At 54.5% G+C, this 14,626-nt stretch overlaps 1 protein-coding gene across 1 annotated transcript in view; it reads left to right on the forward strand.

The window, feature by feature from the left end:
- The window catches only part of PLXNA1 (plexin A1), a 103,592-nt gene that overhangs the window by 55,813 nt on the left and 33,153 nt on the right, over window positions 1–14,626 (forward strand). The window contains 6 exon segments of the mRNA XM_008632237.2: window positions 670–870; window positions 8,974–9,070; window positions 9,366–9,556; window positions 13,118–13,269; window positions 13,582–13,702; window positions 14,048–14,202. Of these exon segments, the coding sequence (XP_008630459.1) occupies window positions 670–870; window positions 8,974–9,070; window positions 9,366–9,556; window positions 13,118–13,269; window positions 13,582–13,702; window positions 14,048–14,202 (917 nt within the window).

Here is a 14,626-nt window from a genome sequence, read left to right on the forward strand (position 1 = left end):
GGGCTCAGCAGCATCCCCTGGCGGGAGGCACTGCCTGCTGGGCAGCCTGCAGCCGGGCTGGGTGGGGTGACACTGCTCCAAGCTGGTGCAGATAGAAGCCGCAGCAAAATTTGCTGCAGAGCAGGTTCTCTGCCACACTGCAGGAGCACATTGCTGTATCAAAGAGGGAAAATGCTTTTCTGTCCACTTGTGAAGGAAGGGGGATGGAAGCTGTAAGGGAAACAGGAGGGCTGAGCAGGTAGCTTGACAATGCACAGCCCAGTGGGCATTAACTCTGAAACCTACTGGCTGCAATGATGGCATTGAAGTCCATGTTGTTACCAGTTGGCCCAAACACATGTTGCTGTTGCAGTGCCAAGTTACAGATTCCATAGATGCATCCTCTCCGCACCTCCCACCTAAATCAACCTGAGCTGTAGAAAACACTCTACATCTGCCCTGCCACCAGATTCCTTTGTGCTCTTCTTTCCTGTCTTCAGGGCTTTGGGTAGAGCAGCCATAGGATGCTGGTTTGGGGTTGCTGCACATGAGGATTTTCTCAAGCATGAGCTCAGGGTGGTGTTTTTGCAGCACATTTCTAAGCCTGCCAGCCAGGAGAGGGTCACAGGGGTGCTGGGGGAGGCTGCACAGTGTTCCCATCTCATCGGCTGCCTCTTGTTCCCCTTGCAGGACTGCCCTCAGATCCTGCCTTCCACCCAGATCTACATCCCCGTGGGTGTGGTGAAACCCATCACCCTGACGGCCAAGAACCTGCCCCAGCCGCAGTCAGGCCAGCGCAACTACGAGTGCATCTTCCACATCCCCGGCAGCACCACCCGCGTCACCGCCCTGCGCTTCAACAGCACCAGCATCCAGTGCCAGAACACCTCGGTGAGTGTGCCGGGAGCTGTCCTCGGCAGGGGCCCTGGCTGTGGGCTGCTCCTTCCTGCCTGCCCCAGGACCATCCTGGCTCGTTGCATGGGCAGCTTTGCTCTCTTGCAGGCAGGTTATAGGGGTTTCTGTTGATTGTGGGGTGTGAGGCGGGCTCCCCGCCACTTCCCCCAGGTGCATTGGGAGGCTGCTTGGGGTTGTTCCAGATAGGATCAATGTTGAAGTCACCAGGCTTTAGGAGCACTTCCAAGGAAATTGGGTTTGCAAAGCTGAAGAAAGTTGCCTGGACTGGAGCCAGCTGGGCCCAGATGTGCTGGAGCCCTCCCCCCCCCGTAAATCTATCCCACTTTACAGGCAGGATGGAGCTAACACCTCTGTGTCCCATTGCACACATGGAGTCCTCCACATGCAGCTGTGCTTGCCAGCCCTGCAAGCGCTTTCCCTCCTTCCCTGCAGCCTCTGTCTGTCCCTGACTCCATCCCTGATCTGACCAGCAGCTGCCTCCTTCCCCTGCCTGCCTGCCCTCCATCCCTTGCTCCCTGCATCTCTCCCTGCCTCTGTGTCCTTGCCCCCTGCAGCCCTGTCACTTCAGCTCTCTCCTGCAGGCATCTCTGCCTTCTCTGCCTTCTCCAGGCACCTTATCTCCTAAGTGGGAGAGGGTTTTGCAGCCCTGGGTGAGCTGTGTCTGTGCTCCTTGCTGTGCACCAAGCCCATGAACAAAAGCCACTCTGGGTGCTGATGGCCCCACCGGGAGCTGCTGTTGCCCAGCTCCTCAGCTGCCCACTGTGCTCTGCACTGACCTGTCCTCATCTGAATGGAGCCAGCCCCTCTCTTTGCTCTCCCATTTAATCCTTTTAAAATTTGTTTTTCATCTCTCATACTGTGAAAGCTCATTTGCAGCCTAACACCAGCGCCGATCCCTGCTCCCTTTGGTGGCAGAAGTGACATTTAGAGGCCATTTAAGATGAGCACTGGCTCCCTCCTTTCTCCAGTGATCCCAGGGCTGCAGAGCCTTTGGACAGAAGGAGCATCCTGAGTCATTGCCTCCTGCCCTGGGCAGCAGTCCTGGGGAGATGCTGTGCAGCCAGTCCAGTCTCCTGCCAGGTCTCCTCTGCCTGGAGCTGGCAGCTGCCTCCTGCCCAGTTCTGTAGTGTGGGGTTTGGTTGAGGTTATTCCAAAGCAGTTTGGGATATGTGTGCTGCAGGATGCTCCCTGTAGGGAAGTGCTGTGGCTGCACAGTGCTGACAGCAGCAGCCTGATGGCTCCTGTGGGGTGTTGAGGAGAGGCGCCTGCATCAGAGGGGAGCCTTTACATAACAGAGATGGAGCTTGCAGAGAGGCTCTGAACGATGTGGGCTCATTTCTCCTCAGTGAGTTTAAATTTGTCAAGGAGGGAGATTTTAAAGCAGAACGAATGCCCTGTGTTTCCCAAGGGATGCTGTGGCTGCCAGGATTGGTGTCATGAGCTGCATGGCCTCTGCAGCTCTTCTCCAAAGGGATAGGAGAGCTGGAACGAGCGCTTTATCCTGGGCTGACAGTGGTGGATGTTTGCCCTGGAAATTGTCAGGGATGCCGTGAAAACAGCACAAATTGTCAGAAGAGCATGTATGAGGTGTTGTGAGGTGCATGGGGAGCAGGTAACAGCAGCTCCATGGGGCTGCAGTCTGGAGCAGCAGATGTGGCTTTCGGGTGCAGGGTGGCTTCACAAAGAGAAAAGGAGAGTTTTGACTTGAAAGAAGCCGCTTTGCTTTCAGGGTCTACTTGCCTGCTTTAACATTTGAGGGCATTGAGCCAGGCTGCATTATGGTGTGGGGGATTCAGATTCACACTTGTGTGGTGTTTGTCTCCTTCGTGCCTTTTTGCAGTCCATCTGGCTGCTTGATAGTGCTTCAGGCTCTCCCAGCCATGGCCCAGTGGCTTCTTCCATTGCACTTCATCCTTTGAGTTAGGATTTTGGTGTGGTGAACACTGGCGAGTAGAGATATAGGAAAAGGATGACATCTTCCCAGCCAGCAAGTGAAGGATGGATGCCAAAAGGCATTTAAGCACACATTGTTTCCAGGAGTTCAGTGGGATCTAAACAAGAGGTTAAATACTCTGTGGAATTAGGGATGCTTTCCTGAATCACTGGTGAATGAAAGGGATAATAAGTCAAGGCCCTTAAAACTCTTTGTCTTTTGTTTTAGTGCTTGTCAAACTCCAATGACTTGTTAGCACTTTGAAGAAAGGACATCTTGGTTAAATATTCAGCAATCCATTCATTAAGGTCTGAGTGTTGACTATAAACATCGTTTGAAACACCCAATAGATCTTTGGCAACCTCAAGGGAGACCAGCTCTGGTATTCCCCAGCATCCCAGGGCATAAACAAAGCCAAAAGAACCTTTTTTGCCTCCTCACTTTGGTCTCTTCTGCTCTTCAAAAAGAAAGCCACCCTAATGGTTTTCCACATGTATTGTAAAGATGCAAAAAGGAAAGACAAGCCTAACTAAGAAAATGAAGATCTTTGCCAATAAACTATTTTTTTGCCAATTCATTGCTTTTAATCTTCTGGAGGCAGACTTTTCCAGGCTTGCTTTTTGCAGCAGAGGATGGAGAAATGGTCACCTGTCTTAATGCATAAGGTTGATGCCACTGAGATTCATTTTCCAAATATCCCTGCCTTTGCCTGTTCTTTCCCATCTGACATCCCTCAGCAGGGCTCATCCTCCTGATTCTGCAAAAATGAAACAGTTTTGCTGTTGAAAAGCGCCACAGTCCCGAATCTGCTCTAACGCTTGTAACCTTGGACTTGATCTGATTTAGTCCTGGCCTTTGCAAAATGACTACAGGTGTTTCTCGCTGTCAAGGGTTTGGCTTTTTCTCTGTAAAATGTTCCTCTTAGGGCTGAAATAGCCCCAAAAATCCCTTTAAATGTATAAATAGGAAGAACCCCTGATCTCGTTTTCATGAGCTTGTTGTCTCAGCACTTTAAATTAAGCCTCATGCCTCAGTTATTTCCCTTTCCTTTTAACCAAAGTCCTACGTGGTGAGGAGCAGCTGTGTCACCTCCCTGGCTCCCTTTTGGCTCCTTTCTCACCAGTACCCCTGGCATGGAGAGCCCACCTTGCCCACTGTTTCTGCTGTGGCTGTGGAGGCTCCTGCCCTCTGGCCAGACTCAGGTTGGGATGTTCACCCTGGAGTGAGCATTATTGCTGGGACAAAGTGATGTGGGTGCAGAGCAAGCTGGGCTGGCAGGGTGGGCACGTGTGGTACCCCAGTGTGGATGCTGAAGCCCGGCCCCAAGTGTGGATGCTGGGGAGTGAAGTAAGACCTGTCAGATTTAAGTTTTCTGGGTATTTTTTTGTTGCTGCAGAACCTGGGTGTTGCTCTGACATATTCCCAGGGTATCAGGTTCTCACACCCTGCTGGATTTGAGGCAAGAGGAATCCAGGTGAAGAAGCTTGTGTGTGATGGGGGAGAAAAGGAGGAGATCCAGAATGAGAGGCTGAGCGTTACCGTCAAGTTGTGCTGTTGTGCGGTATTTTACTCGGCCCAGGGTATATTTATAGAGCAACATAAATCATACACACATGCCCTGTTCTGAGCACTGCACACCTCCAGTATATGTATCTCTAATTAACCAGCCATGGAGAGGGAAGCAGGATTGGAGCCCACAGCCCCAGCTCCGTCCGCCAACAAAGCCGCGCTCTCCATCCTAGCGGTGCCTACATTTATCTTTCCTGCAGCAGTGTTTAAAGTGAAAAGGGAGTATCAGGAGAGTTTGATAGGATCCAATTAAATTCCAGCAGATAAAATAATGATGAATTGCAGTTGAGCCCTGGCGAGACGCGATGTACATTACTGCCGTCCCCGTAGCGCGGGGAAGGAGTTGAGGTCATCAACTACAGAAAAATAGGACACAGCTGCAGCCCAAGCGCTCCTCCAGAAATGCAGCCCAGGGGGATGGTGCATGTGGGAGTGAGGGGGGTTGCACAGGAAATTTGGATGTGTGGGTTTGCTTACAGAGGAGCAGCCCCTCTGCTGCCTTCCCCAGGGATGGGCTGGGCAGGTTGTGGCTAGAGTGGGAAGAATGCCCTGTGGTAAGGGATGTAGATGGCTGTGGGGCTGCCCTGCTCCTCTGGGCTGAGAAGGGCTAGGGCCTTGTCTAGTTGGCATGGCATTTGCAGGAGCATTCCAAAGTGCATCTCAGTGCAATCTGCCCACAGATTTGGGGTGTTTCCTGCTAGCTGCAGCTGTGTCCCCCGTGTGGCTCCCTGCAGGCACCTTCTCAGAGTGCCGAATCTCTCATCCCAAGGGAAGCTGGGTAGCTCTCAGTGCCTATTGCTGCTAGCTGGTGGGTGGGTGAGCAGTGGGCTTCCTAGAATCAAAAGTGGGACTTTCAGGGCAGGTGACAGCTACAGCCCTTGTCGTGTGCAGGGCTGGTGGCATTCCCCACAGGGGGGCAGGGTGGATGTGACCGCTGGAGATGTGAGAAGAACATGAGGTTGGTGGTTGCTACTTGGGAAGGTGCCTGAGGTAAGTTTTGGGTAAAGGGCCTTGAGAAAGGCTTAGTGAGGAGTTCTCTTGCCTGAGCTGCATCTCTGCAGAAGGAGACCTTGCTGGGAAGACCAGTATCCAGGTGGGTGGGGATGAAACATCCTCTGTCCTCCACATTCATGTTGTAAGCTCTTGATGGAGGTACAGGGAGGCTGGCTGGGTTAGGTAAGGAGCCAGGCAGTTCTCATCTCGGTTGCTGACTCACTTGATGACATCTTTTCTCCCATCCCCTTCTGTGGGCTGTGCTGCATTAGAACACATCACTTTGGGTGCCGTTAGTTCGCTCTCAGGCTGTGCCTGTCGTTTTTTGCTCCCAGAGCAAACTTCCCTTTCCCACAGCTTGTCCTCATAGCAGCTGCCAAACCAAATCATCCTTTGGCACAGCTGGGGGTCCTGGGCACCTTTGTAGAGTGCAAGATGGTCTCATAGCAGGACTGCCTGGGTAGGTGCATCCCCCCACTCACACCCATCCTGGCCTACTCTCCTGCTGCTCATCCCAGTCTGCTGCCAGCCACAGAGATTGATTAACTGGGAAGTTAGTAACAGTTAAGTGTTTAATGGATTTTTAACACCATGTTAGCTCCGAGCAGGGAGGAGACAATGTGATGGGACCTGTCTGTGAGCTCTTTTTTGGGTCCCATAGGATGGACAGATTGGTAAGCACACCCTGCCTGTTGTGGGGCCTTCAGGAAGGTGGTTGCTGCTTTACTTGGATGCTGCCGCCTTCCTGGCTGTGGCTGTGCCTGTGGGTGGAGAGGCCATTTTTGTGCTTACACTATGGCAAGAGCAGCTGTGAGTAGGCCTTTTGGAAACACCTTTGAAAATACAAGATGCTTTGGAAATTAGAGAGGGATCTGATGGATCTCCAAGTCCAGGGAAGCCAAGCCCAGAGCCCCTGCAGCTGCAGCTCCTGCCCGTGCACAGCCAAGTCCTGACTCCAGCTCCAGCATCCTTCAGGGACCAGGAACAGCATCCAAGACACAGACCCACTGCTGTCTCTGCAGGGCAGGTGAGAGGCTGCTGACAGACACGCAGATGCCAAGGACACATTTTTCATTGATATCCATGTTCCCTTGGTGATCCCACACTTTGAACACCAGCTGAGGCAACGACTCCTGCTCTGCCACTTCCCTTCACACAGTCCTGTGCTCCCGCTGCTCCCTGCTGTCCGCTGCAGCTCCCTGTCACAGCAAAGTCAGCATCCTCAGCACCATGTCCTTTCTCAGAGGGAGGCAGTCTCTTGTGCAATTGGTCTCTTGCTGTCTCGGAACCGGTGCATGAGGGGTTAATATTCTCCCTCCTTCTTCCCCTATTCTTCTTCCTCCAACCCACCTCCCAGAAGAACTAATTTCCAAAAGCAGCCGGGGCAGAGAGATGCAAATAAGTGTTTTGGACAGCTGCAGGCTGGATGCCTTCCCGAGATGCCAGGGCCCCAAATGAGACATGTCAGAGTACAAATTGAAAATGCCAATTTCACTTACGCTGCCACGTGGCTCGTCACAGCTAAATTCTGCTCCGGCGCTGCCACCACCCTCCCCAGCATGTGCTCCCTCCTGCTGCCAGGGAATGGTCTCTGTTCACTGCTAAGGGTCCGGCCAGCTCCTCATTGTGGTTCTGTTGAGGATGTGCTTGGGTGGGAGTAGGATAGGGCAAGGTGAACAGATCTGGACTCCTAGCCAGGTTCTGGCTTCATCTTCCCAAGCCTGATGACAGGAATGCTGCTGAGAGGCTCTGGTGGTAGATGGTGCATGGTGGAGATGTGGTGAAGGTCATCTGAGCAAACATGACAAGAGGTGCCATGTCTGGGGGCTGTGCTGGGGGGTGCTGGGGCTCTACCTGCAGAGACGAGATGGTGCTGAAGCTGTTGGGTTTGCAGCTGGATGTGCCTGACAGCTGCTGTGTATGGCTGACCAGCAGCAGCCTTCCTCCCTGGGGAGGGCTGCATTTTGGGGTCTTCCACCCTGCGTTTGGGTGGACAGAGGATCACTAACCACAAGCTGTAGTGGAGGACCAGGCTTGGCTCTCATTGGCACCCTGTGGGGCTGAGCGAGGGGTGTGCTGCTGTAGCCAGGTCTCACACTGGGCGTGTGCCCCATTTTGGTGCCGTGTTTGATGCTGGACTGGTGGTGCTGCCAGGCTGGGAGAGACTCAGCGCAGAAGGGCCCAGCTTTGATGGTCAGGCGAGAAGGACCCAAGTGTTGTTCTTCTGGGCATGGCTGGCTTCCTTCGTGGGTCACACCCCTGTACCCCGTGCGGGGGTCAAGTAGAACAGACCCACTGCAGAGGGTCCTATGTGGGGCAGCAGCTGGGGCAGTGCTGGAGGAGGTGCTGAGGCCACCTCTTCCTGGTACAGCCTGGGGCTGTGAAAGGTGGTGCTGGGACTGGCTGTGGCCACTGCCGGTGAATGGCTGCTGGTGCGTCCACTGCTCTCTAACAAACTCCAGCAAGCCATGAATCATTCATTTAATCTCTCCTGACACGCCTGTCATTTTCTCAGGCGAGGAGCGGGGAATCTCTTGCCGAAGGAGGTCATTAGCTGTCAGGGATGGTTCCAACTGCCTTCCTGCCTCCGTATCGATTAAACCTCTCTGTCTGCATGCAGCGGCTTTGCAGGGAATATTGATGGTGCTGCTGGGGCTGGGACTCAGGTGTTGAGGCAGGGGTGAGGGGTCTGGGTGGGGAGAAGAAGCTGGCCAGGCTGGAAGGAGAAATGGAGGTGGATGTGTCTGGACAGCAGCAGGTCCTAGGACCTGAGTTTTGGGTGCCCTAAAGCTGAGGGGGTAGGATTCCCTGGTGTCACCTCCCTACATGGGAGCTCAGGGTGGTGGTGCCAGTCCTGAAATGGAGTGTAGCCAATGTCTGAGCATGGTGTGGAGCCGGGAGTGGGGCAACTGGGGGTGTGGTTTGGAGAGGAGGAGTGCTCTCTCCTGAGATCTGAAGGTTGCTGTGGCACTGGAGGGTCCTTGGCTCTGTTCCACCCACAGCCATGTGGCCACAGCTTTATGTCATTTTGTTATGGGCGATGGGGCTGGAGGGGACTGCGAGGGACATCCCCCCACTGGCTGTCAAGGGTGACTCTACTGAATCCACTCCTGTGATGTACCCAGCCTGTCCTCCCCCAGCTTCACCAGTGATGACCATAATCCCAAATATTCAACTGAGCACCCCTGGAGTGGGGAGGGCATGGAGACGGGCTTGGGAGCCTTGTGGGGAGAAGTACATCTGTGCTGCAGAGGCACCATCTGTTTCTTCCTCTTCCAGCAGCAGCAGCTTCAGACCTTTGAGCTGATGGGTTTTGGGTCTATTTAGAAACCCTCTGTTTTGCTGCTTTATCTTTTTTTGTCAGTCCAGCCCACTGGTTTCATGTGCTGTGACCGATACTTTGACGAGTGGCTGTCAGACCTGTTTGTTCCTAGCCAGCAAGTCCCAGCCAGGACCCCATCCCTCTCCTCTGGGCTGATGGGAGACATCCATGTAACAGGATTGTATGTCTTTCTATGCCCCTCACCAGGACATCTTGCCTCAACAATTAACCGGCTCTGCCTCCTTTCTGTTTCCTCCTGCAGTATTTCTACGAAGGGAATGACATCAGTGACCTGCCCGTCAACTTGTCTGTGGTCTGGAATGGGAACTTTGTCATTGACAACCCCCAGAACATCCAGGGTGAGTGAGGGATGGGACAGGACCTGGCTCAGTGCCCCCTCAGCCTCCAGCCCACCCTGGCTCTGACCATAGCTTGCATGAGTGCTTTGATGGGTTTCTAAATAAGAGGCATTTTCCAAGAAGCTTTGGTAGACAACTTTGGCGTTGAGTCCAGGCTGCTGCTGCCTCCTGCCTGTGGGGGTTTGTCCCATTGGGAGTTGGTGGGAGGGGCAAGAGCAGGTGCCTTTTTCCCCCAGAACCTTTGCCCATGGGTTGGGGAGCCCATGCTAACCCCGCCCTGCTCCTGCCATTGCAGCCCACCTGTACAAGTGCTCGGCGCTGCGGGAGAGCTGCGGGCTGTGCCTCAAGGCCGACCCGCGCTTCGAGTGTGGCTGGTGCGTGTCGGAGCGGCGCTGCTCCCTGCGCCAGCACTGCCTGGCCTACGAGAGCAGCTGGATGCACGCCAGCAGCGGCAACAGCCGCTGCACCGACCCCAAGATCACCAAGGTATGTGGGGACGGGCGGGTGGTGATGCCCCGTGCCGAGGGACTCTGATGGGGGATGGGGATGTGGATGGGGCTCTCCAGTGGCAGCTCACAGCAGCCAGATCTACTCAGTGTTTAGTACTTGAGTGTTTTTTGTCACCACTTTCATTTCCAAGGCTAAAATCCTCTCTCTACCACCCCCATGCAATGGGCTTTCTGGCTCATTTCCAAAATTCCAACCCCTCCTGCACATGACTGAGGGATCCAGGAAAGCTCTAAGTTGCTCCTCCATGTGTTGCCATGTGCACTGGGGCCAGTAGTTCATCATCATCATCCCATTTCCCTGACAGCTTTTATGACCTTTGCTTATAAGATTGTGTATATTAATATTCACGTGCCTGTTGGGCTGGGATCCAGGTTCACAAGGAAGGACTGGTGGGTATTTCAGCTGGATACCTTCTGCTTACCCATGCCTGGCCAGGCCTCGATGGTGTTAATTACTGGAGTCTTAGCACAGGATCTGATCTGTTTGGGTTTCAGTGCCTTATCTGATGGAGGCTGGAAATGAGAGTCTTGGCTTTTCCCAGTGCGTGCTGCGTGCCTCTCACATGGATGGGCCCTGCAGTGTGCTGGGTGGCAGCCATGTGGAGAGGGGGGAACAGCCCTGCTGGGCATGCCCCTGCCTGCAAAGAGCCCTGCCTGCAAGAAGTACTGCCTGCAGAGTTGCCTGGGGCTGGTGGAGTGCTGGCAGGGAAGGGATTCATTCCCAGGGAAGTGGGATCGAGCCTCAGAGCCTGCATCCCTACATGGAGGTCTGATGTTGTGTGCAGAGCTGCGGGGCTCCCTGTCAGCTTCCCACCGTGCTCAGGCTGAACTGCCCAAATCTGGACCCATAGGGATGATGGGAGTGGAGAATGCAGAGGCAGGTCATGGCCAGGGTGGCCTTGCTGTAGGCTGTGCCCTTGTCCTCTTGTGTTCAGGTGACCAGGGCTGCAGGCATCTACACACACACTGCAGCTGATGGTGCCCGGCGTTGGTAACAGCAGTTGGTCCAGAGCTGATGGTAACAGCTCTCCTGCCCTGAATCATTATGAAATTTTACAGTAATTGCAGGTGCAGCAGGAACAGATCTGTTAGCAGGTGGGCTTGACCTTGGCTCTGCTCTGCATTAGTGCTCTGGGAGGTGGCATTTGGTGTGGATGTGCAGGAGCTGTTGGTGTGATGCTCTTCCTGTAGCCTGCCTGTTGCCTGCTGCCTCCCACTCCCCCAGTCCCGCATTTGGGCTGTGGGCATGCTTGCAAATGGTCCAGGGAAAAGCCTAGTGCAGAGAGGGCAGCATGGGCTGATGGGGGAGAAGGGGTCTCCTACAGTGGTTTCATGGGGAGCTGGAGCCTGCTTCCTGCCCAGCCCACTAGAGTGCAGGTGTCTTCATGGGTGGTGGGGCTGGGCTGGGAGGTGACCACAGTTCTTCACCCTTGGAGTGAGGAATCACTTACCCATTGTTCAGTGGTGGGGACAAGTCCTTTCCAAACCTCTGTGGTGTCTCAGCTAGTGCTTGCTATGACCCTCAGAGTGACACCCTTTCCCTTGGGAAGGGGGTACCCCTTGGCCTCAGCACTTTCTGGCCATGCTTTGGCCACTGGAGCTGGGAGCAAGCCAACTGCTTGTACCCGCTGGAGCCGTTCTCTTGTTGATGTAAAAGGACCCTATGAAACCAATTAGGAGAAAAGCAGCAGTGTTTGTTGGGGCCAGGGGTGTGGAGGTGGAGGGGGGAAAGGGGAGGGTTGAGCAGCTACTGCTGTCCTCGGCAGCTCCCCCCTCCCACACACCTTGTTTAGCTGTGACCTCCCTGTGCTGGGCGGCCAACGATGTCATTTCATTCCCGGGCTCCTTCCTCCCCGAACGCGTGGCCCTTGTCAGCTTTGCTGCTGCAGAGGAGGAATCGAACATGCCCGGAGCAGCTTTTAACACTCATTTAGCAGCACCAAACAAACAGCAGCTTCTTGCCAGCTGCCCCGCCTGAGCTTTATTTAAGGAGAAAACCCAACCTGGTGCTGGCTGCAGCTGCTAGAACAAGCTCCAATCCCAGACTTGGGCAGGGGCTGAACAAGGTTTAGGCAAACAGTGGTTCCCCACAGCCCCAGAGGGTTTTGTTGCTGTGTAAATAGTGAGTTGTGACTGCCGTGGTCAGTCACCAGGGCTCAGGCACCAGTCCTAGCTCTGATGCTGGCCTGGGATATGTCCTGCAGGATGCGGGTGTGCAAGGGGACTGGGTGCTCCCATCTGAGTTTGTGTGTGCTGAAGGTGACCAGCCCAATGTGAATCCAGAGGGCAGAAGTTAATCCCAGTGGTGATGGCTGTAGTGGGATTGTGCAGAAACAGCCCCTGGCTCCATGCAGTCCATGAGGGTTGGGGATGTGGACAGTGTCTGCTGCTGCATGTTTCCCACCCTCAGCTCGTCCGCTTTTCCTTGCTGTGGAGATGATGTTCAGGAGTGAGCCCTTCACAAGGAGGAGGAGGAGGAGGAGGATCCATCTGGCTCATGCCCCAGGGTTGCAGCTGCCCAGATTTGCCAAGAATGCAAAGAGCTTACACGTGCTTGGTCGAGGCTTGAGCCTGTCCAGGAGCTGAGCTTAGTGTAGGCAGAGGTGCCTGCCAGTGCTAGAGGGGATCTCAGCCAGGAGAGCAGAGGAGGCCATCACCTGCAACAGAACCATCCCTTCCCCTGGGTCAGGGTGTGATATCTTCCTGGACTGACCCAGCCTGCATTCCTCTCTCCCTCTCCTGCTGCCTGCAGCTGCCTTTTCCCCTGCTGTGTCTTTGTGTCACTGGGGACCCAGCTGCATCCCTGGGCCCACTCGGGGCTAGCAGTCACTGATGTAAAACTGCCTGTAATTGCCTGGTTGGAGGCAGTGTCCCCACATACCTTGGAACAGAGCCCACACCTCTGTTCATCCCTCATCCTGCCACTGTCTGTCAGGCCACACCTGTCTGCTTTACTGGGCATCATCCTGGTAAATGAGGCGTGGTGCTGTGGTGAGGTCCCCTCCCTTCTCAGCCAGCCTTGGCACAGGGTTTGCCAGTGAAGAGAAAAGCATTTCCCCCCTGCCTGCCATTTCCCCTCTGCAGAGACGTGGTGGAGATGCTTTCTCCTTTGAGGACATCTTGAACATGGGAATCTCATCCCTGGGCATCTGGGACCTGGCCAAAAGCCAGGCACATCCAGGTGCTTCCTTGCTGGTTCAGCTGGAGCCATGGCTGATGCTGCCCTGTCTCCTTCAACTCCGTGTCCTTGTCACCTGGGAGATGGCTATGTCTGCATCAGGGTGTCCACATCCCAGCCCTCTACTTGGACACCTCTCATATCTCCTGGCTTGTTCCTGGGGGGATTTTGTGGATACAGCTGTCACTGGGGAGGTCTTTCCCTCTCTGTGTGCAACTTACATATGTGCTGGCATTTCTCATCACCTGTCTGCTCCTTGCTGCTTGTAGCACACACCCTGCAGCTGTCTGGGCTGCAGCCTGCCTGAGTGAGGTGTCCCTGTGGCTCTGCATCCTTGTGACAGGCCATGCTCTCTCCTAGTTGTTCCCTGAGACCGGCCCTAGACAAGGCGGGACCCGTCTGACCATCACTGGCGAGAACTTGGGCCTGAAGTTTGAAGATGTTCGCTGGGGTGTCCGAGTGGGCAAAGTGGTGTGCATCCCCATTGAGAGCGAGTACATCAGCGCTGAGCAGTAAGTGCTGGCGAGGGATGGGTGTGCTCCAAGTCACCTCAGCAGGTCAGGGACAGCAGTGATGATGTTCAAATGCTGCCCGCGGCTGCAAAAGACGTAGAGCTGACTGGGCTGGACTGGGAGGGAATTATCTGCTGGTTATGGTTGCTCTGGGAGAAGCCCAAAGGCTTTGGGGAAGCTTCTCTGAGGGCTGGCAGTGTCAACTGCCACCACCTTTATTTCTCATGGAGCTGCTGGCACCTGAGACCTTTGCTTGGCACAGGGAGTGTCTTGGTGCCAGGACACTGAGAGTTTCTTACCTTCATCTTTTAGGATTGTGTGTGAAATCGGAGATGCCAGCCTGAGCAAGGTTCATGAGGCACGGGTGGAAGTGTGCATCCGTGACTGCACGCCCAGCTACCGGGCCATATCCCCCAAGACCTTCACCTTTGTGGTAAGCCCCGTGCTGGGGAAGGGTCTGTCACCCTGAGAGGGAGGTGATGCTGGGTGATTTTGGATGGTTTTCTGGCTGAGTTGGAAAATTTGCCGTCATTTTCGTGCAGGGCAGGCAGGGATTCTCTGGTCAGTCATTGAGTCATGGTGATTGAATTTCTCCAAGGCTGCCTCTGCTCTGCCTCCCCACTGTCCTTCTGGCACTGCCAGGCCTTAGTACTGTGCTGGGCTGCTGTCCCACAGGTCCCTCTCCTCTGTGGCCTGGTCACCTGGTTGAAGCTGCCTGGGGATGTGGGTTTCGGTTCCCAGCCTGTCTGACTCCAGGGATGCTCTTTTCCTTTGACAGACACCCACTTTCTCCCGTGTTGTCCCAGCCCGGGGTCCTCTCTCTGGTGGCACCTGGATTGCCATCGAAGGCACCCACCTCAATGCCGGCAGCAACGTCTCCGTGACCATCGGGGGACGGCCCTGTGCTTTTTCATGGTGAGGGGCACAGAGGGTGGTGGAGGATGGGCAACAGGCCCCTTCAAAGGCACTGGGACCCCCAGACAGAGCAGCAGCCAGAAGGAAGGAAGCCAGGAGGGACCACGGGAGCCATACCCCCAGGGTAGCCAAAGGTGTCTCCTCTTGAAACCTCTGTGTGTCAGAGGCTGCAGGAAGAGCCCTAAGAACAGAGATTTTTCTCTAAAAGCACAAAGCCCTGAGGCATGAAGTGGATAATTTTTAGATTAGGGATGATAATGGAGCGGCTCTTTAAATATTTTCCTGCGGTAATTACTGGTTATCAGCCCTAATCGCTGCTGTTTGCAGCCGCCGCACGATGGGAATGCTCAGGAGCTGCTCAGTCTTTCCCGGCTGCCTTTTGTTTCATTTCTTGGATTTTTGTTTTTTCTTTTTTTTTCCTCCTTTCTCTCTTCACACCCCC

This window comes from Corvus brachyrhynchos, unplaced genomic scaffold, assembly GCF_000691975.1.
Source record: "Corvus brachyrhynchos isolate BGI_N302 unplaced genomic scaffold, ASM69197v1 scaffold4, whole genome shotgun sequence".
Taxonomy (NCBI): domain Eukaryota; kingdom Metazoa; phylum Chordata; class Aves; order Passeriformes; family Corvidae; genus Corvus; species Corvus brachyrhynchos.